The sequence below is a fragment of the Ranitomeya variabilis genome, chromosome 3, assembly GCF_051348905.1.
Source record: "Ranitomeya variabilis isolate aRanVar5 chromosome 3, aRanVar5.hap1, whole genome shotgun sequence".
Taxonomy (NCBI): Eukaryota; Metazoa; Chordata; class Amphibia; order Anura; family Dendrobatidae; genus Ranitomeya; species Ranitomeya variabilis.
The window spans coordinates 83,715,675-83,739,244 of record NC_135234.1 but is presented as its reverse complement, the minus strand read 5'-3'; the positions used below and the strand labels follow the sequence as shown (position 1 = coordinate 83,739,244).

The 23,570-nt window shown below is 45.5% G+C and overlaps 1 protein-coding gene across 3 annotated transcripts in view; it reads right to left on the bottom strand.

The window, feature by feature from the left end:
* Positions 1-833: 833 nt before the first annotated feature.
* NUFIP2 (nuclear FMR1 interacting protein 2) overlaps positions 834-23,570 on the bottom strand; it is a 40,672-nt gene continuing 17,935 nt past the window's right edge. The window contains exons 1-4 of one of the 3 annotated variants that reach the window (XM_077294305.1): positions 18,907-19,403; positions 8,329-9,984; positions 3,487-3,519; positions 834-1,026 (exon numbers count right to left, since the gene is read on the bottom strand). In XM_077294305.1, coding sequence (XP_077150420.1) covers positions 974-1,026; positions 3,487-3,519; positions 8,329-9,808 — 1,566 coding nt within the window. In that variant the 5' untranslated portion in view covers positions 9,809-9,984; positions 18,907-19,403 and the 3' untranslated portion in view covers positions 834-973. Of the gene's footprint in view, positions 1,027-3,486; positions 3,520-8,328; positions 9,985-18,906; positions 19,404-23,570 lie in introns of those variants that run through there. The other 2 variants (XM_077294306.1, XM_077294304.1) reach the window with 2 other exon arrangements.

Below are 23,570 nucleotides of genomic sequence, written 5' to 3'. Positions count from 1 at the left end.
CTTTAAATTTTAAAGCAACTTCTCTAGTCTTCAATAGATGGGACACAAACGGCAATGGACAAAATTAAGAAACCTGCTTGTCCGATTTTTTTTTTATCCAGAATTGAAAAAGTGCATCTGTCTCCAGTTCCAAAGAAAAAAAAAATAAAGTCAAATGAATTTAAGACAGCTTGCGAGTTTTTTTTTCCTTTTTGTCTGAGTTTTTCATTTGTAAGTCACAGAAGAAAACAAAAAAATAAAAATAAAAGCAATAGAAAGAAGAAAAACAACAAACTGATATATATAAAGTGTTATTCTCAAACATAAAAATGTGTTCATAGTTTTAGCCGGGATAAGTGTCGTATGCAGAAGCTATTTGAAAAAAAAAACAAAAAACAAAATACAAGGTAGAGGAATAAGACTGGGACTGTCAGGACAACCCCGAAAATGATACCATGTGCTCTCTTGTCATTGGCAAATAAGTACACAAGCAAGGGGGTTATTTTTTTCCCTCTTCTTCAACGTGACCGCCACTTAATGTGAGTGTCTACAAAGCTTATGTACTCGTTTCAGCACTTTAGTCTTTTGTGATGACAAAAGGGAGAAAACAAAAACAAGGTAAAAAATAAAATGTACCAAAAATTATTTTTTTTTTCTTCCTGGGAAAGGAGGCTACAGGTCCTGACGGAATCAAAACAGTTTTAATAATATTCTCATTTTAAATTTGTTTAAATAACTATATATTTATAGATATTTATATAGACAGAATTTTCTATACATAGTTATCTAAACAAAATATATATACGTATATATATTTATATAATTATATATCCAAAGATTTGATTCTGTTATGTTCTCGTTTTCCCCCTCTGTTTCTTGCATGATTTTTTTTTTCTTCTTTTTTCTTAAAGGAGCATGGCAGCCAGATAATGTGTCTCATGCACTGATGAAATGACTTCGGAAATGAAAAGCCAGTAGTCCCCTGGCAGTAATCTCAGAGATCGGGGCGGTCCATGGCTTCATTATAAGTGATTATCCTACTGGAATCTGAAAAATAAAAAAAATGTGAAAAAAAGTTAATTGTGCGGTGACTGTTTTTATAATAATTTTCATGTAAATGGGGCATACGTTTCTGCAGACTAGTTGGCCGACTTTCCGTTCTATCACGCCCCTGTGGTGCAAGCCTCATCGCCAGCCCATGCAAATTTTAGCCCATGCGCGTTGCTCATTACGGCAGCGTCAATGCTTCTATGAAGACAGGTGTACGCTTACCGCCTTCAGAGGCGCACTGCGCAAGGCCTGGAGCTCAGAAGATGGCTTCCGGTTATGCACAGTGCGCATCTGAAGCCGGGAAGAGTACACCCGGCTTCAGAGATGCATTGGTGATACCGAAATGAGAGGTGTGCATGCGCTAGAGTTGCATGAGCTGGCCATGAGGCCGGCTTGTGGAAATTTATCACGCCCACAGGGGCATGATAACATGGAAAGAGGGCTGACTAGTCTGGGCAACCAACGCCCCATCAACTATTCAAAACCCTAATCATCATAGAATACAGGGACTTTTTTTTTATTTTTTAAAGCATTTATTTAACTGAACTACGTTATACAGGGCTGGTTAGGCAGGATGTTTACTCATACAAAGGAGAATGCTGCTGGGATGAAGGGCATGGCAGACCTGACAGGTTCCCTTTTGAGACTGAAGGTGGACTAAGTTCATCGAATTGAACCTATAGCCTGATATGTTATTCTTGAGGAAGTCAAAAGCCTTATGAGGCAGATGCCAAGTGCCCCATATATAGGGTAAAAATTCCTTTCTGACTCAACATACACCATTGAGACTAATTCCCTGGATCACTGTCCAGGACACGGTCCGTCAGCCATGTGGAAAATCTGTGGCCCGCTGGTCAAGAGACCTAATAAACCATCTTCAACCTCCCGGCATTAGCAGCTCTTCTTTTGATCAGCCAGCCTGGCGCAATGTTATCAATGTGGCATGAGGAACATGTGACGTCCCACCGGGCCGGCTACACTGATGAAGAGCCACACATGCCGGGAGGTAGAAGGTGCTTCTCAGGGCTCCCGTCCAGCAGCGAGAGATTACAGATGTGTCCAATAGACCAAGTCCTGCCAATCGATTCGCACAAAACACAGATGAAAAACAGACATCCTCAGCACAAACTCTAAAAGAGCGTGTGCATGAGGCATTAGCCAGCCAGACATTGGGGTCTCCCTTCAGCCTCATTTGGACGCCATGAATCACATGTTTGATCCAATATTTTCATGGCTAGAACAAGTGAACCATTAAAGACAATGGGTCTGTTCACATACTTTTTTGCAGACAGAGTGACCGATAAGGTCTGTAAAGTGCTGTGGAATTAGTGGCGCTATATAAGGGAGTAAAATAAATGAATGAATGAATGAATGAAAACATGTCTGTCTTGGAGATCAAATTATCACTTAAAATAAAGTTAGTTACATTTAATGTTCTTATATCATAAAATCGGTATTAAAAATAAAATAGAAATCTTGCAATTTTAAGACCGGCCATTGAGGTTTTTATAGACTAATTTCCCGTTTCCGGATTTCCACATGTACCATTAGCCACACTGGTCAGACTCAGACCCTATCTTTCATGATGAAGCATCTAATGTGAGTGAACAAAGAGGGGCTGTGACATGGCCTACTGTGATTGGTGGATCCTGTGTTATCAGCTGTATGTAGAGGCGTTACCAGGCAGTGTAATCCTGCCTCTGACCAGGATGAGACTTCTGAAAACTTCCTCAGACTACAGGAAGGAGGAGTCTATAACAGCACCAGAAACCAGTGTGAAAATTGAAAGATTACTAATATTATTAGAAAACAACTCATAATTAAAAGATATATATTAAATGTAAATCCATTGCCAACTTTATATTTTCTTGCATTATCAAGTAAATAGTGTTTCTATACAGAAATGGTGACGCATCAACTGTTCTGGGCATAATAAAGCACTTCAAGCTCTGCTCCGCACCCAGCACCAGACTCATTAGCTTGAGAGCTCACTGTCTGTGTGATGCCAGGTGATAACATCAGACAGTAAGCGATCAATCAAGCAAAATGCTGGTGGTGAGTGGGGAGACCGTGGCTTGTTAAGTGCTATGTCACGCCCAGAGAACTTACCACTATATTCACATATGAAAGAAAGCACTAATTACATGACAGTGAAGCAACAAATAGAAGATACGAAGGCGTCAATGGATTTAGATTTCAAAGATATGCATGCCCATATGTATGTGGTTTTAGGTGAATGGGAGTTGATCTTTAGGACAGATCCCCTTTAACCATTACAAGATGCTATGAACAGCAGGGGTCACTGTGCCAACGCAACAATGGCTTTCATAAACAGCCCTGTGCTGGGAGTAGGCCTGGGCCATATTAATGATTACAAGAACATAAAAGAAACAGATAAGGCACTTGTTTAGTCAAGGTAAGTAAATGCAAGCCCAATACCTTTAGGTTTCAGCTTACCTTGTTTTTGCAAGTTCAAAATAGATTCCATTTCTGTTAACAGAGGAGAAAGAGAAGACTTAAGATCATGAAGAATTCTGGATAGAAACCACATTGGAAATGCACAATAATCTGGTCCTCTGAAAGCACAATATTCTCATATACAACTTGGGCTGATCTGTTTCAGAGAAGCAGCATTCTGATAACAGGTTCATGGTATATTAGTGTATGTGCACACGCTGCGGATTTTGCTGCAGATCCGCAGCGGTTTTGACGCTGCGGATCTGCAGCGGTTTTCCATGAGTTTACAGTACCCTGTAAACCTATGGAAAACAAAATCGGCAGTGCACATGCTGCGGTAAAAAACGAGCGGAAACGCAGCGGTTTACATTCCGCAACATGTCAATTCTTTGTGCGGAATCCGTTTACACCTGCTCCATAATAGGAATCCGCAGGTGTAAAACCGCGGTAATTCCGCGGTAATTCTGCAGTGCGGTTTACCTGTGGATTTACAAAAACAGATGCGGAAAAATCCGCAGACTTCCCACCTACATGTGCACATACCCTAAGGACACTTTGGGTAAAAAAAATATATAAAGAGCAGCACGCTCACTTCAAATGGGTGTTTTGAACAGCTAACATGTGCGCCGCTATTAACTAGTTAAATGCCGCTGTCAAACGCTGACAGCGGCATTTAACTACCGCTTCCAGCCGCGTGGCCGGAAATGCGCGCATAGCCGACCCCCGTCACATGATCGGGGGTCAGCGATGCGTCAGGATAGTAACCATAGAGGTCCTTGAGACCTCTATTGTTACTGATGCCTGTTTGCTGTGAGCGCCACCCTGTGGTCGGCGCTCATAGCAAGCCTGCAATTCAGCTACATAGGGGCGATCTGATGATCGTTCCTATGTAGCAGAGCCAATCCAGTTGTGCCAGCTTCTTGCCTCCCATGGCGGCTATTGAAACATGGCAAAAGTAAAAACAAAAAAATGTAAAAAAAAAAAATATGAAATAAAAAAAATATAAAAAAAAGTTTAAATCACCCCCTTTTCACCCCATTCAAAATAAAATAAAAACAAACCTACACATATTTGGTATCGCCACTTTCAGAAACGCCCGATCTATCAATAAAAAAAAGGATTAACCTGATCGCTAACCGGCATAGGGAGAAGCAAATTCTAAACGCCAAAATTTAAGTTTTTTTGGTCGCTGCGACATTGCATTAAAATGCAATAACGGGTGATCAAAAGAATATATCTGCACCAAAATAGTATCACTAAAAACGTCAGCTCGGCACACAAAAAATAAGCCCTCACCCGACCCCAGATCACAAAAAATGGAGACGCTACAGGTATCGGAAAATGGCGCTTTTTTTTTTTTTTTTTTTTTAGCCAAGTTTGGAATTTTTTTTTCACCACTTAGATAAAAAATAACCTAGACATGTTTGGTGTCTATGAACTCGTACTAACCTGGAGAATCATAATGGTAGGTCAGTTTTAGCACTTAGCGAACCGAGCAAAAAAGCCAAACAAAAAACACGCATGGGATTGCACTTTTTTTGCAATTTCACCGCACTTGGAATTTTTTTTCCCATTTTCTAGCACATCATGGTAAAACCAATGATGTCGCTCAAAAGTACAACTCGTCCCGCAAAAAATAAGCCCTCACATGGCCAAATTGACAGAAAAATAAAAGTTATGGCTCTGGGAAGGAGGGGAGTGAAAAACGAACACGGAAAACCTGAAAATCCCAAGGTCTTCTACGAAGAGCTGAGCTTGTTCAAGGGGTCTTTTTGGGGATGTTTTAAGTTATACATCCGTGTACATTAATTAAAACATTTTGTCTTCCTAAAATAAGCTATTCGTGTCAGGTGAAAGCCCAAAAACCACTGTAAGGGATAGTCTCTTGAAAGCGCATCCCGCCAAACAGACTTTCATGGCGAAATCTATGTCATACAGGTGCGCGTTGTAGAGAAAAAAAAAAATGTGCACTGAATCCAGATGAATGGCCAACCACGTAGTACAAGGGAATATGATGTCCATACGCCCTTTTTTATATATTTTGTAGGTCCTTTAAAGGCATTATCTAAAATATTAAGTGTCGCGGAATATGTTGGAGATATAGAAATAAAATTATCCTTAGGATAGGTCATCAATATCTGATCGTGGAGTGAAATCTGGCACCCCACCAAACATCTCAGTGCTGAGCAGATGTGCTCAGTTGTGGAGCTGCACAGCACAGTCAGTGCTACGGATTTGATACATGGGCACACGTGCAGTACCCACTCTGTCAATATCCAGATGACCAAGCTGTTCAGCTGTGCAACGGAGCCCATCTAGCCACCGCCGGGAACAGGAGATTGGTGGGTGTAACGGGTGTCGCACCCCAACTGATCAGATATTTATGGCCTATCCTCAGGATGGACCATCAATTTAAAAGTCCTGGATAAGCCATTATTGCAGGGTTTTGGGGCCTTTGAGAATTCCACCCATCACCAACAGATTGATCAGAAGCCTAACGCTCAAGAGGAAGAAGTGTTCAGCTACAGAGAGTGCATAAAGAGCTGTGTGTGGATGCAACAGAAAGTCTATGGGTTCTTAAGGTACCGTCACACTCAGCAACTTTGCAAAGAGAACGACAACAATCCGTGACGTTGCAGCGTCCTGGATAGCGATCTCGTCGTGTTTGACACGCAGCAGCGATCTGGATCCCGCTGTGCCATCGCTGGTTGGAGCTAGAAGTCCAGAACTTTATTTCGTCGCCAGGTCGGTGTGTATCGTCATGTTTGACATCAAAAGCAACGACGCCAGCAACGAGCATAGGGGGCGTCGCAGCTTCTCCTTCTAGCCAGTCGGTACACTCCGGCTGTTTGACATGGAGCTAACAACCAGCGAGAACGATAAGTGAGTCGCCGTTACGTCACAGGATCGCTCCTGCATCGTTCTGGAGTTGCTGTGTTTGACGTCTCTACAGCGACCTAAACAGCGACGCACCAGCGATCTAGTTTAGGTCGGCTCGTTGTCTATATCGCCGCAGCGTCGCTGAGTGTGACGGTACCATAAGGATATGTTCACACGCTGAGGATTTTGCTGCAGATCCGCAGCGTTTCTGCAGCTGCGGGTCCACAGCGGTTTCCCATGCGTTTACAGTACAATGTAAACCTATGGGAAACGCAATCCGCAGTGCACATGCTGCGGAAAAAAAACGCACGTTAACGCAGCAGTTTACATTCCACAGCATGTCAATTCTTTGTGCGGAATCCGCAGCGGTTTTACACCTGCTCCATAATAGAAAACCACAGGTGGAAAACTGCAGTGGAATCCGCACAAAAAACACAGTAAATCCGTGATAATTCCGCACGAAATCCGCAGATAAAAAGCAGTGCCTTTTACTTGCGGTTTTCTCAAATCTGCTGCAGAAAAATCCGCAGACCTCAGAAATACGTGTGCACATACCCTTACACTGCCCTGCACATTATCAGGCAGGAGCTGAGCACTTATGTTCAGTGTTAGGCTATGTTCACACGATGCGGTTTTCGCTGCGGATCCGCAGCGGATTTGCAGCTGCGGATCCGCAGACGTTTTCCATATGCAGGGTACAGTACAATGTTACCCTATGGAAAACGAAATCCGCTGTGCCCACTATCCTTTTTTCGGCTTGAAAATCAGCGCGGATTTTCAGCGGAAAAAAAGAAGTAGCATGTCACTTCTTTCTGCGGATTCCGCAGCGGGTTTCCACCTGCACCAATAGGAAAATGCAGCTGGAAACCCGCAGTGGAATCCGCAGTAGAAAAAGGACTGAAAACCGCAGAGAAAACCACTGCAGGTTTTGCACTGCGGTTTTCACAAATCAGGACCTGAAAAATCCGCAGCGAAAAAAGGATCGTGTGAACAAGCCCTTAAGGGTAATCAGTGGGATTCCAGCTCGTGAGACTGAAGGACATTTACTAGTCCACAAAATAAAAACCCTCAAAAGTCTGGTTACACTTTACCCCTGGAATAACATGCAGTTTCTATGACCATTTTAGAAAATAAAAACTTGTCTTTTCTTTATACTTCTTTTTGGATAGACTCTTCCTTAGATCAGCGTTTCCCAAACTCCAGGCCTCACGGCCCCCAACAGATCATGTTTTCAGGATTTCCTCAGTATTGCAAAGGTGACGGAATTATAAATCAAGATATAAGAAACTGTGCAATACTAAGGAAATCCTGGAAACATGATCTGATGGGGGCTGTGAGGACTGCAGTTTGGGAAATATTGCCTTATCTCAAAGGTGTCCACAAGAACTGGACATGTGATTTCAGCCTGAAAACGCTCATAAAGATCTTCTAATGCATATGGTGATGTCCACTCATCTCATAGCAAGCGTCAAAATGAAGGCTGGGTTTAGTAGATTTACAAATACCAAATCCCCGATTTCTCCTGCAGATAAACCACAACAAGAGGTAACTGCAAGGGGCTAAACCAATAACGTAAAACACATGCACATTAGCAAAAAGTTAATCAGGAGGACTCTCTTGGCTCCATTATCAAAAGATATCTTGCGTACATAGATGGGAGCGCCAGCTGACTTTTCTACTGAGGATTATAGGAATATTATGTAAGGAGCATTCTGCCTATGCCTTCAGGAAAATATACACATTTTCAGCACTTCATATACTAGCAATCAAGAATTGGATCACAAAATATAACCAACACCCACATCTTCATGCACAGGTCTGAAGAACAGTCCATAGAAATTATAAATCCCCCCCCAAAATGGCAGAATCAGCCACAATTTAGGCATTTATTGCCATCACTGAGTGTGCCTGATGCCGAATACTAAACTTCATTTTTCCTCATAAATTACATAGGACCTTTACCTTTAGTGTGATAGATTATAGCAGCCCTCAGGTCAAAAGAACCCCAGGTATCTTTGCAATCAAGATCTCCGTGGTACCTCTTATCTTTGGCGGAGGCCTGTAAAGTGTTTTTCAGAAAGGTCTGAGGAATTTCTTCGCTTTCACAGACCCTGGCTTGAAACACTATTAAACCCTGGCTAGCAGCTTCCGGCTTTAGCAGTTCCCCTATATGCAGGGTTTCTAAGGATAATGGACCCCCATCTACCCCAGAAGCATGAGCTGCTTTCAGTGTGGTACCATCTGGATTTTGAGGGCTAGTCCGTTTCTCCAGCTCGTAGGCCTTAGGAAAAACAGGGCGCTCATTTCCTGAGGGAACAGTTTCAGCACCCTGTGAAACAGGAGGGGTTGGGTGTTCCCAAACCATCTGCCCAGTGTCTGGCTTATCGGCTCCAGCCTCAGGGCCGGCACTTGGTTCATTTATAAAAGACAAACCCCACTGGTTCTGGAAAATGTCACCCAAGCTTTGCTGATTGGACTGTCCAGATTGGTCTGCCTGCAAAGCATCCGGCAGGGCATGTTGCATATTTGAAGGATAAGTAAAAAGGCCAGGTTTCTTTTGTTCAGAGGGGTTTGTCGAGGCAGAAGAGGAATCGGTGGGCAAAGGCTCTACACCCCCAGGCAGTGTGTGTGAAACAGTACTAGCAGCAGTAGCCATAAAAACCCCATCAGCTCCTACTAAAAGGGGTCCATTGGCAAAATTAATTGTAGATACAGACTTCATGGCGGACATGGGAACCTGGGACACACAGTTTGATGAGGTCATTTCCCCACTTTGAGAGGAGAAGGAGAGAGGTGAGGGAGAAGTTGTGTTGTTCTGGGCTGCTTTATTGAGGTTCTCTTTAAGGTTCTCTTTAACTTTACTTGCATAACTAATTTTGGGAACTATTTTAGCACTACTGTTATCAACAGGGAAAACAGGAGGAGGTTTAAACAATGTCCAAGAGTCCTCCTTAGTGGAGCTAATTGGAGATGCCTTCCCCTTGGGCCGGTCATCAAACTTCTTCCCTACAACGGGTTTGCCGTCAGAGTTTTTCCTAGGAATATCTCCATGGCTTAATTTACTCCGACCGATGCCCGAGGCTGAAGGTTCACTTTTCCAAATGGCTTTCCCGTTATCTGCCCGAGATGTTGTTTTCTGATCTGCAAACAAATCTGGCTTTAAATTTTCAGAATCCAGTTTTGTTTCAACGTCTGACATTTTGCCACTCAAAAAGCTGGAGTTCTCGGCAGGCTTGGTGATCGTGAACTTGGCTTTCCTTTTATTAGATGTGGCATATCCACTCTCGGAACCGCTGCCATCGTTCTCAGCACCTTTGCCTACATAGCCGTTAGTAATAAAACCAGAGCTGTTAGACAGCAAACCATTGTGAATCTCCCCTTTGTCTGTGCATTTGATATCCCTAGGTTTGCTTTCATAAGATTTCTCATTCTTTTTGTCCATACTGTTTTTATGAAGCAAAGTTTTAGGCTTGTTGTTTGCCTTTCCAAAGTTAATAGTCTTGGCTAGGTGCTTGGAGTTGGTGCTGATTTCTGCAGGGCCTTGCTGGCTACCGTTGGGAATTCTGGAGGCACCCAGGGTCTTGCGGTCTCCTGTAGTACCATTTAGCTCTCCATGTACTAAGGGAAGAAAAAAAAATACATTATGAAACAAATTGCAACATCCAGAGATTGTCACTCTCTCATAACAAAGGTAAACAGAACGAGCACCGCCACAATGTTAACACTAGCATACCACTAGCACATGCCTACCTAACAACTGGTGAGAATCAGAAGGATAAGACCGCCACCAAGCATCTACATGATGAAAGCACCTCTCCTGACTAGAAGTGAATAGAAGAAAAACTCTGCAGCTGGGCCTCAATTCTGGTGACCCTCCTTCTGCACACATTGGATAAAAGTCAAGCAGACCTGCCAATTTCATGAGGATTGCCTGACTAATGTGCATAGGAGTCTCTCAAAAGTCCTGAGGGCATATGCCAGAGAACATGCTTAATCCTTTGGGTGAAAGGTCTGGTAGTTGCTCATTCTCCTCAATCCATTAGAAAGAAAATATGAGTTCTTGGCCGGGTGTGCATGGTTAGGACTAGTGATGAGCGAACGTGCTCGGATAAGGTGTTACCTGAGCATGCTCGTATGCTAACCGAGTGTCTTCGGCGTGCTTGAAAAATATGTTTGAGTCCTCATGCCTGCGTGTATCCCGGCTGTTTGACTGTGGCAACACATGCATGAATTGCCTAACAAACAGGACATCTCTGCAACTGGAGCACATTATTGGAGCACACAGAAGACATTGTTAGCACCCGAGAATGCTCAGATAACCTTATCAGAGCACGTTCACTCATCACTAGTTAGGACTTCTTGACTGGTACCATGCACTGCACAAATCAGAAACTACCATGCATGTTATAAGCTACATTTACACATCCAGGTGTTAGGGTATGTGCATACGCTGCGGATCCGCAGTGGTTTCCCATGCATTTACAGTACCATGTAAAGCTATGGGAAATGAAATTCGCAGTGCACATGCTGCGGAAAAAAATGCGCGTAAACGCAGCGGTTTATTTTCCGCAGCATGTCAATTCTTTGTGCGGATTCCGCTGCGGGTTTACACCTGCTCCAATAGAAATAAACCCGCAGAGGAAACCGCAATAGAAACTGCGATAAATCCGCAGTAAAAACCGCAGCGGTTTTGCACTGCGAATTTATGAAATCCGCTGCGGAAAATTCCGCAGTGGAATCCACAGCGTGTGCACAAGCCCTTACTAGCCAAGAGAAACTGCCCTTTTTCTTAGGTGTAATCCTAGATGTTTTTTAGTTGCATCAGTTGATTTCTCTTTTTTCTTCTTTTGGAACAGAAAATTTACTTTTTTAATTCATTGACTCTTGATCTACCAGTTAAAAAAACAGATCCAACTAGGAAAAATTCAAAAGGTAGACAAAGCCTGTCTCTTGTATCAGGCTGCTTTCACACTAGCATCGGCCCGACGTACCGACGCATACTGTGAAAAAAATGCCCGACGTGGGCAGCGGAAGCAGTCTTACGACGCTTCCGCTGCCCCATTGCAAAGTCCGGGGAGGAGGGGGCAGAGTTTCGAAAATGGCAGTCTCGACGCACGACGGTTGCGACGTGTGGCAATACGTCACAATGCGTCGGTAATGTTAGTCTATGGGGAAAAAAGTTGTTTGCAGGATGCGTTTTTTCTCCTAAACGACGCATTGCGACGTGCAGCCAAAAACGCTAACGTGAAAGTAGCCTCATCCGTTTCTTTCAAATCTGTATAGACTTTAATGGCAAAGTCTTATCAGACAGCCTCAGGGCACATGCTGGGGACAACTTGTACAGCTTCATGGTCCTCAGCAGGCTTCCTCTGAAGGACGGCAGCATCGTTTCAAAGGAAAAGCTCATTCAAATCCATTTTTCCACATACAAATGCCATCTGTGTTTTATGGATGGCACTCAAACTTAGGATATCTTTAGGGTAGTTCACATGGCAGAATTTTTCTGACTCGCCCAATATTGATTCAATTGTTGGATCAAAGTCGCCAATTCAAGTCTATGGTAAAAACTGAGATTGACCAAACTCAGATGAAACTCAAGATTTTTTTCATTGCATATGATAAAAACAACTGATGTCAGAATGAGCTCTAAAGCCCACATCTATATCTACTATATAATTGTCTAAGGGTCACTTCCGTCTTTCTGTCTGTCCTTCTGTCTGTCTGTCACGGATATTCATTGGTTGCGGCCTCTGTGTCATGGAAATCCAAGTAGCTGATTGGTCATGGCAAAACGCCCACGACCAATCAGCGATCGCCATAGTCTGGCAGCGAAATGGCCGCTGCTTTACTGCCCTGCAGTCAGCGCTGAGCGCTCACACAGGGTTAATGCCAGCGTTGACGGACCGCGGTGTAATGCACTCCGTTAGCGCAGCTATTAACCCTGTGTGACCAACTTTTTACTATTGATGCTGCGTATGCAGCATCAATAGTAAAAAGATCTGTTACAAATAATAATAAAAAAAAGGCTATTCTCACCTTCCGACGTCGCGCGCTGTCCTGGCAGTGCAAACGGCAGGTTCCGGTGCCAAGGATGGTATGCGAGAAGGACCTGCCATGACGTCACGGTCATGTGACCGCGACGTCATCACAGGTCCTGCGCTCATACCAACCCTGGGACCGGAAACTGCCGCGTGCACTGCACACAGGCGCCAGGACTTCAAGGGGCCTTCAGAAGGTGAGTATATGTTTATTTTTTATTTTAAGTCTTTTTTAACCACGCATATAGTGCCCACATTGCTATATACTACGTGGGCTGTGTTACATACTGCGTGGGCTCTGTTATATACAACATCTCTGTGCTATATACTATGTAGCTGGGCAATATACAACGTGACTGTCCAATATACTACGTGGCTGTGCTATATACTACGTACGCTGTGTTACATACTACGTAGCTGTCATATACTATGTAGCTATGTTATATACTACGTCACTGTGCAATATAGTATGTAGCCTGTGCTATATAGTACGTAGCCTGTGCTATATACTACCTACATATTCTAGAATACCCGATACGTTAGAATCGGGCCACCATCTAGTATGTATATGTGTGTGTGTGTATATATATATATATATATTCATTCTAAGGGTCACTTCCGTCTGTCGTCTGTCTGTAACGGAAATCCTGCGTCGCTGGTCGCGGCCGGCCGCGACCAATCAGCGACGAGCACAGTCCGGCCGCGAATTCGCCCTTCCCTACTCCCCTCCAGTCAGGGCCCCTTCCCTACTCCCCAGTCAGTGCCCCCATAGCGGTTTAGCAGTCCGTTCAACGGACTGCGTTACACCGCGGCATAACGCAGTCTGTTAACGCTGCTATTAACCCTGTGTGACCAACTTTTTACTATTGATGCTGCCTATGCAGCATCAATAGTAAAAAGATCTAATGTTAAAAAAAAAAATTAAAAAATAAAATAATCATTACATTCTCACCTTCCTGCGCCTTTCCCGCTCCTCGCGACGTTCCGGTCCCAAGAATGCATTGCGGCAATGACCAGACAGGACGCAGCGGTCTCGTGAGATGATGACGTAGCGGTCTCGCGAGACCGCTACATCACGTGTTATTGCCGCAATGCATTCTTGGGACCAGAGCTTCGCGAGGAGCATCGCTAAACGCCTGGGCTGGATCCGGGGGCCGCCGGAAGGTGAGTATATAACTATGTTTTATTTTAATTATTATTATTTTTTTTTTAACAGGGATATGGTGCCTATATTCCTACATGCTGCGTGGCCTGTGCTACATGCTGCGTGGCCTGTGTTATATACTACTATACATATTCTAGAATACCCGATGCGTTCGAATCGGGCTACCATCTAATGACTAATAACACAGCCAGTGTGATTCATGCTGGCCATGTCATCAATCAGATGACAAGTTCCCTATAAGGCATGGCTTATCAGACCAAATGTTATAAAGTACTGTTATCACAAAACCCCATTAAAAAAAAGAACCTGAACCATGACAAAGATCACAGTAAATAATAAGATCTCAGAGTTCCCGATTGTCAGGTTAAGTTCTTTCTTAGTCATATTTAAGAAAGCAGAGTCACAAAAGATAGTGTCATTACGGTCCCAAATAAGGGTGGTCAATCAGTAATTTCTAAAGCCCAGAAGAGCAAGCCCACAAGTCCATGGCAGCATGATACAGCTGTAATTATTTTACATGGAGGAAACAGTGATTGCAAAGGGACTGAGTACTGGACAAACCCTTTAAGGATGCAGTTATTTTTTTCTTTGTGCGTTCGTTTTCGCTGTTTTGAAAAGCCACACCTCTATTTTTCCAAGATCATACAAATATGAGGGATTGATTTTTGCGGGACCAGTTGTACTTTGGAAGCACTACAAATACATATTTTTATTTAATTTTGGATGCATAAAGAGGAGTCAATCAAGATTTTAGCCCCCCACCTTTCTTTTCCTTTAAGCCCCCCCCTCAGACTTAGAACTGGTTTGATTTCCAGCATTAATCACAATAATGAATATAATAGATGAAAGTTAAATTAAGTTAAATTACAAAACCATTAACTTCCACATGTTCGGCTTAATTAAACGTATTCTTTATAATGGCGCAACTCTTTAACCACTTAGTGACCGGACCTAATTTTTTTTGTTTTGCTTTTTTAAATCTGACATGTGTCACTCTACATAGTTAACTCTGGAACGCTTCAACATATCCTATTGCGTTTGAGATGGTTTTTTCGTGACACGTTATACTTTATGATAATGGTACATTTAGGTTGAAATGTTTTGTGTTTTTTAATAAAAAAAATATCAGAAAATTGACAAAAATTTTTTTTTTTTGCAGCTTTGAATAGGATTATCCCTTTAATCCAGATGGTCACACCACACAAAAGCATTAATAAATGACATTTCCCTCATGTCTACGTTACTATCAGCACCAGCTGTAAAATGTTTTATTTTGTTAGCATTTTAAGAGGCTTAAAAATGGAGCGGTAATTTTTCATTTTTTCAAAATAATTCACAATTTTTTTTTAGGGACCTGTCCAGTTTTTAAGCGACGTTGAGGGTCCTATATACTGGAAACCCCCAAAAGTGATACTATTTTCAAAACAGCACCCCTCAATCTATTCAAAAATTGCTTTCAGGTAGTTTATTAACCCTTAATGTTTTTCTGTGATGTGACTATCCGGGTTAGGCCGGGGTCACACTTGCAAGTGCAATGCGCGAGTCTCTCGCATTAATACCCGCTACTGCGGATGGCACTCGGTTTGGCTGCATAGAAATACATGCAGCCGCACGACCCGGTCCCAAGTGTCGGTCGGCGGCAGTGCCGGGTATTGATGTGCAAGTTTGGCTACTTTCACACTAGCGTCATGTGACGCACGTCGCAATCCGTCGTTTTGTGAAAAAAAAACGGATCCTGCAAATGTGCTTGCAGGATGCGTTTTTTCCCATACACTTGTATTAGCAACGGATCGCCACACGTCGCATCCGTCGTGCTACGGATCCGTCGTGTTTTGGCGGACCGTCACCACAAAAAAGTTACTTGTAACGTTTTTTAGTGCGTCGTGTCCGCCATTTCCGACCGCGCATGCGCGGCCGGAACTCCGCCCCCTCCTCCCCGGACATTACAATGGGGCAGCGGATGCGTTGAAAAACTGCATCTGCTGCCTCCGTTGTGCTTTATTTCACAGTATGCGTCGGTACGTCGGCCCGACGCACTGCGACGGACCCGTACCGACGCTAGTGTGAAAGTAGCCTTTCATGCATCACACTCGCAAGTATGACCCCAGCCTTAAAGGGATAATCATTCAAAGTTTGAAAATTGCGAATTTTTTGACATGTCAATTTTTTTATTTTTTAATAAACACAAAACATATCAACCTAAATTTACCATTATCATAAATTATAATGTGCCACAAAAAAACAAAAAAAAACGCTAAATCACTGGGATTTGTTGCAGCATTCAAGAGTTAATACCATATAAAAAGTGACACTGGTCACATTTCAAAAATTTGTCTCTGTCACCAAGGGGTTAAGACATTATATATTTACACATACCTTTGCTGTGTACACTAATAGACATATTACAGACTCACAGCCCACACACCCTCTGCAGTGTACACACACTACAGCCCGCACACCCTCTGCAGTGTACACACACATACATTACAGCCCGCACACCCTCTGCAGTGTACACACACACACACACTACAGCCCGCACACCCCCTGCAGTGTATACACACAAACACATTACAGTCCGCACACCCCTTGTAGTGTATAAACACACGCGCGCACACACACACACAATTACAGCCCACACACACAATTACAGCCCGCACACACAATTACAGCCCGCACACCCTCTGCAGTGTACACACACATACATTACAGCCCGCACACCCTCTGCAGTGTACACACACATACATTACAGCCCGCACACCCCCTGCAGTGTATACACACAAACACATTACAGCCCGCACACCCCCTGTAGTGTATAAACACACACACACACACACACACACACTACAGCCCGCACACCCCCTGCAGTGTACACACACATATTACAGCCCACACACATATTATAGCCCGCACACCCCCTGCAGTGTATACACACAAACACATTACAGTCCGCACACCCCTTGTAGTGTATAAACACACGCACACACACACAATTACAGCCCGCACACCCTCTGCAGTGTACACACACATACATTACAGCCCGCACACCCTCTGCAGTGTATACACACACATTACAGCCCGCACACCCCCTGCAGTGTATACACACAAACACATTACAGTCCGCACACCCCCCTGCAGTGTATATACACACACACACACACACACGTTACAGCCCGCACACCCCCTGTAGTGTATAAACACATACACACACATTACAGCCCGCATACCCCCTGCAGTGTACACACACATATTACAGCCCGCACACCCCCTGCAGTGTACACACACATATTACAGCCCGCACACCCCCTGCAGTGTACACACATATTACAGCCCGCACACCCCCTGCAGTGTACACACACATATTACAGCCCGCACACCCCCTGCAGTGTACACACACATATTACAGCCCGCACACCCCCTGCAGTGTACACACACATATTACAGCCCGCACACCCCCTGCAGTGTACACACACATATTACAGCCCGCACACCCCCTGCAGTGTGTACACACATATTACAGCCCGCATACCCCCTGCAGTGTACACACACATATTACAGCCCGCACACCCCCTGCAGTGTACACACATATTACAGCCCGCACACCCCCTGCAGTGTACACACACATATTACAGCCCGCACACCCCCTGCAGTGTACACACACATATTACAGCCCGCACACCCCCTGCAGTGTACACACACATATTACAGCCCGCACACCCCCTGCAGTGTACACACACATATTACAGCCCGCACACCCCCTGCAGTGTACACACACACACACACACACACTACAGCCCGCACACCCCCTGCAGTGTACACACACATATTACAGCCCACACACCCCCTGCAGTGTACACACACATTACAGCCCGCACACCCACTGCAGTGTACACACACACACACACACTACAGCCCGCACACCCTCTGCAGTGTACACACACACACAATTACAGCCCGCACACCCCCTGCAGTGTACACACACATTACAGCCCGCACACCCCCTGCAGTGTACACACACATTACAGCCCGCACACCCCCTGCAGTGTACACACACATTACAGCCCGCACACCCACTGCAGTGTACACACACACACACACTACAGCCCGCACACCCTCTGCAGTGTACACACACACACAATTACAGCCCGCACACCCCCTGCAGTGTACACACACTACAGCCCGCACACCCTCTGCAGTGTACACACACTACAGCCCGCACACCCTCTGCAGTGTACACACACACACACTACAGCCCGCACACCCCTGCAGTGTACACACACACCCCTTGTAGTGTATAAACACACGCACACACACAATTACAGCCCGCACACCCTCTGCAGTGTACACACACATACATTACAGCCCGCACACCCCCTGCAGTGTACACATACACACACACACATTACAGCCCGCACACCCCCTGCAGTGTGTACACACACACACACATTACAGCCCGCACACCCCCTGCAGTGTACACACACATACACACACACACACACACACACACACACATTACAGCCTGCACACCCCCTGCAGTGTACACACACATATTACAGCCCGCACACCCCCTGCAGTGTACACACACATATTACAGCCCGCACACCCCCTGCAGTGTACACACACATATTACAGCCCGCACACCCCCTGCAGTGTACACACACATATTACAGCCCGCACACCCCCTGCAGTGTACACACATATTACAGCCCGCACACCCCCTGCAGTGTACACACATATTACAGCCCGCACACCCCCTGCAGTGTACACACACATATTACAGCCCGCACACCCCCTGCAGTGTACACACACATATTACAGCCCGCACACCCCCTGCAGTGTACACACACATATTACAGCCCGCACACCCCCTGCAGTGTACACACACATATTACAGCCCGCACACCCCCTGCAGTGTGTACACACATATTACAGCCCGCATACCCCCTGCAGTGTACACACACATATTACAGCCCGCACACCCCCTGCAGTGTACACACATATTACAGCCCGCACACCCCCTGCAGTGTACACACACATATTACAGCCCGCACACCCCCTGCAGTGTACACACACATATTACAGCCCGCACACCCCCTGCAGTGTACACACACATATTACAGCCCGCACACCCCCTGCAGTGTACACACACATATTACAGCCCGCACACCCCCTGCAGTGTACACACACATATTACAGCCCGCACACCCCCTGCAGTGTACACACACATATTACAGCCCGCACACCCCCTGCAGTGTACACACACATTAGTGCCCGCTCCCGAGCTCTCGCAGTGACTGAGGAGACCCCGTGCTCTGCCTGTGCGCCCCCCGCCGTCACTACCTTGTCCGGGGGGCAGTTGCCGTCGGTCACCTTGACTGCAGGGTCCCGAGTCCGAGATGCAGCAGGGCGGGCGGCAGGAGGAGGGCAGTGGCTCTCGTAGCGTCAGACCTGTATCCGGACTCGTTCTCACTACAGAACCGGGCGCTCCCGACTTGTGGCCGCCAGAAGCAGCAGCGCCCCCATTCTTCCTTCCCGCAGCTCCAGAACCGGCCGGCGGATGCACTGTCCCGGCTTCTGCTCCCACTCACCATTCAGCACCGTGCCGGAAAGTCTCGCTTCGTAAGAACTTACAGTTCACGCGAGACTTCCGAATAAGTACTGCGCATGCCTACATTATAGTAATCAACGCGAGAGGAGTCCGCCGAGTGTCTGCGTCACATCGCAGAGAAGAACACATGCGCAGCCCCGCCCTTTCTCACTCCCAGTCCACCAATCAGAGGCGGAGACGTGACACCGCCCGGCGCCATACGTGTGACGTTGGTTCTAGTCTGAACTGTGAGCGAAAAAAACGAGTAGTCAGCATTAGCCGAGCGCTGCCAGCAATGGCGCCGGAGCCCGGGCATGGTGCACACGACACTGAGCCTGCCGAGCGCCACAAAGCGACATTAGAGAAGCCTGGTACACGTCTGTGAGCAGAAGCACGGCTCCTCCCCTAATAACTATGGGGCCTTATTTATAGGGATCCGGGGTGTCAAGTGATGGAAACTCTAGTGTGGCAGTATTATGCAAATCAGGCTGAGGTGCATTAGAGGCGTGTCTAGAAGCAGCCCATGTGTACGGCCACGCCCTGAATGCACCGCTGCCTGATTTCCATATGGCTTCTACAGCTGATTTCTCATAACTTATGCTCAGATCCCTACCACTACATCAGTTTTATTAAGGGACAAGCCCAGCCGCATATGTAAAATGACCACAGGTTCCCATTGATGCTGATTCTACCAGAATGACCGAAAGCCACAAGAATCTGAGGCGACTATGCATTAGGTGGCCCGGCACTGTGTCATTAATGCCGACTAATTAAGAGCCACGGATGGTGACCGGTCCGAGTCGCTCCACGCCAGCTCCAGTGTTCAACAATCAGGTTTTACAGCCCCTAGTCACACATAACGTGGACATTTCTGCTGAGGTTTTATAACCTGGAGAATGTAAAACCTGTGGTAGACTCGGGGGGGGGGGGAAAGGCTCTGGCCCGTTGGACTTTAACATGCCTAGATGCTCTAGTTACGGGAGAAGGAGAATCATCGCCTTCGAAATGTGGATCTGGAGAAGGATGTTATCATTACCATGGATGGCAAGAAGAACAAATCAAGCCAGACATGTCACTCGAAGCAAAGATCACCAAGCTCCGACGTCTCCAAGCTTGGACACGTCACACCTATAGACCTGGAGGCAGCCGCCACCTCTACATTTACTGCCTTAATGCAGTGACAGCACTGGGGACCCCAGTGCTGAAGATACGTGGGTGCCCCATACAGTGAACATAAATAATGTCAAATCAACGTTCGGATTCTGCACATGAGCCGGCTCATGTCACTTTTATCCACTTCAGGATTCAGAAACCCTTAAAAGAAGTTCGGGCGACTTCCAACTAGGGAACCGCTCGCTCTCTATACTGGGAAGCATAGACTAAGAGAATCTGGTGGAAAAAAGTGTGTAAATGTATGGCCCCTTTAGATGAGCCAGTCATTTTCAAACAGGACGATCGGACTAGTGATCATTCTGACCCCATCACTTTGTCAGCCTGTGGTCAGTAAACCAGCTCCAATTGACTTGTACATGGCATTTATTGGTCATTTAAAGGGAACCTGTCACCCCCCTCAGGCGTTTGTAACTAAAAGAGCCACCTTGGGCAGCACAAATGCTGCATTCTGACAAGGTGGCTCTTTTAGTTATGCTCCCTGCACACGCTGAAATAAAAGTTTATAAAATGTGCCCCTCATACCGTGAAATCGTCCCGGGGCGGGTCTTTCCTTCCTAATCAGACGCAGCACAGCCGTCACTCCGGGCCTCTACGCGCCGCCTCCTCTTGCAGCATTATTGTCCCCGGCGCCTGCACATTAAGTTTTTTTTTTTTTTCGGGCGTGCGCAGTTGCGCTGCCCTTTGTACTTACAGTGCAGGCGCCGGGGATAATGCAGTAGAGGAGGCGGCGCCTGGCGCACACAGGCCCGGAATGACGGCTGTGCTGGATCTGATAAGGAAGGAAAGACCCGCCTCCCTGGCAATTTCAGGGTATAAGGGGCGCATTTTATAAACGTTTATTTCAGCGTGTGCAGGCGTCATAACTAAAAGAGCCGCCTTGTCAGAATGCAGCGTTACTGCTGTACAAGGTGGCTCTTTTAGCTACAAACGCCTGAGGAGGGTGACAGGTTCCCTTTCACAGCCTGGATCTGCCTGTCTGAATGTGCCGTTGCAATAGACAGGCGCAGGTTCATCATTTGTCTTTTTTTTTTTTTTTTCAAGTACGGTTCTTTTTTAGCGGATATTATTTCTGGGGGGGGGGGGGGATTTGGACCAAACTCTTGAGCATGTTTGCAGAGCGAGCCACACTCCTAGGACACTAAAATCAGTCACCTGCATAAACCGCGGGACTCGTATGGAGCCGTTACTCACAGATTGCACAGTGATTGAAACTTTATTTTCTCTGTGTAGTCGCACTTCAAAGTCAGCCGGGTACACAGGATATTATCACCATTTACCTGCAGATTAACCTTATATCTGCAGGTTAATAGCCGTTTTTGGTGAGGTCAGGTTCCTTTTAAATATCTTTAAAGATCAGTTATCATTGAACAGCCCCTATGAGATAGCTGCAGGAATGGAGCAGTCTGACAGGTGGAGAATAAGCGGTTTCCCACTTGCAAAAACAATAAGAATGTTTTGCATTTGAAAGTCAAGAAAATCAGTTCCAGCCTAGGAGTGGAGAATGGAGTTTGTATGGTAAACAGACAGAACATTGTAAAATAAATAAGGATCGGAATAAAATGACAAACTGAAAAAGGGCACGTTTAGATAAAAGGGCAGTGGCTTAGCTTGACTGTTCTCCATTGCAGACAAAACAATATAGAAAGGTTTCTGCAGCCTCATGGCCAAAGGCAATGTGCCTTTCAGTAAATGCCAATCCTCAGGGCTCATCTACAAGACTGTATTTTCAGTCTGAGTACTGTCTGGAAAAAAAAATGGACCACAAAGTTACTCCACTGGGCAGTGATTTCCCCTGGATGTAGGTTATTTGTCCTGACGTGGCTGCTGATTAGGTTACACAATAAGAGCCAGTGCCGACACAGCTCGCCCAATGCCAGCACTGGAGGGGAGAATAGCTGTTATTTTACAAGGGGAAACATTGTGATTTAGAGGGGGTTGTCAGAGTAGTGGACATCCCCTTTAATAGCTACTGCTATAAAAACGAATTGCACACAGATGACAAATGAGAAAAATATTGGTAGTTTTCTGGCTGAAGCTCTTATGATTTTTTATACGAAAATGGGAACCTACATTTACAGAGTTTATCCAATACTTAGATATCGATGACCAATCCTTAAAATAGGTCATCAATATGAGGTCCTTTGGGGTCTATCACCGATCAACTGCAGTGGAAGTGGTTGGATGTCAACAGTGTATGAAGCCAGAACAGCACAGCTCTGTACCCTGCAGTGGCCATTGTCAAATACTAAGGCTCACCTCCTATTGACTTCAATAGGAGCAGAGCTGCAGTACCAGAGAATGACCATCACAGTGTATGGAGCTGTGAGGTTTAAGGTCTGCACTCTGCTTAGGTCCGGATACACACTGCTATATGAAAGCTGGTCACTGGGATTGTCAGTAGTGATGATCGAGCGTGATTGGATAAGGTTCGCTCGTGTCTTAAAGGGAACCTGTCACCCCCACTTCCCCAGGCGTTTTTAACTAAAAGAGCCACCTTGTGCAGCAGTAATGCTGCAGTCTGACAAGGTGGCTCTTTTAGTTATTGGTGCTGTAACTGCCGAAATAATCAGTTTTATAATTTGTCCAAAATACCTTGACTTCAGACAAGGAGGCAGGCCTTTCCCCCCTGCTTTAGACGCCACACAGCTGTCACTCACATCTTCTTGGCGCCGCCTCCTCAGCGCTGTTTTGAAATGATGCGGCGCCTGCGCTCTTTTCTCCTGCCTTGGGCAGGCGCAGTGAGCGCTGGCCGTCTGTCCTCTGTGCATACGTACGCCCTGCCTGTGAATCCCAGCCCCGCAGTGTCTTATGATTTATTCATACTACGGAATCCCAGCCCCGTAGTATGAATAAATCATAAGACACTGCGCACCTCTTCCATACAGCCCCGCCTATGTCTGCATGCGTCCTGCGTACTTATCTTTAACCCCTTCATGACCCAGCCTATTTTGACCTTAATGACCTGGCCGTTTTTTGCAATTCTGACCAGTGTCCCTTTATGAGGTAATAACTCAGGAACGCTTCAACGGATCATAGCGATTCTGAGATTGTTTTTTCGTGACATATTGGGCTTCATGTTAGTGGTAAATTTAGGTCGATAATTTCTGAGTTTATTTGTGAAAAAAACGGAAATTTGGCGAAAATTTTGAAAATTTCTCAATTTTCACATTTTGAATTTTTATTCTGTTAAACCCGAGAGTTATGTGACACAAAATAGTTAATAAATAACATTTCCCACATGTCT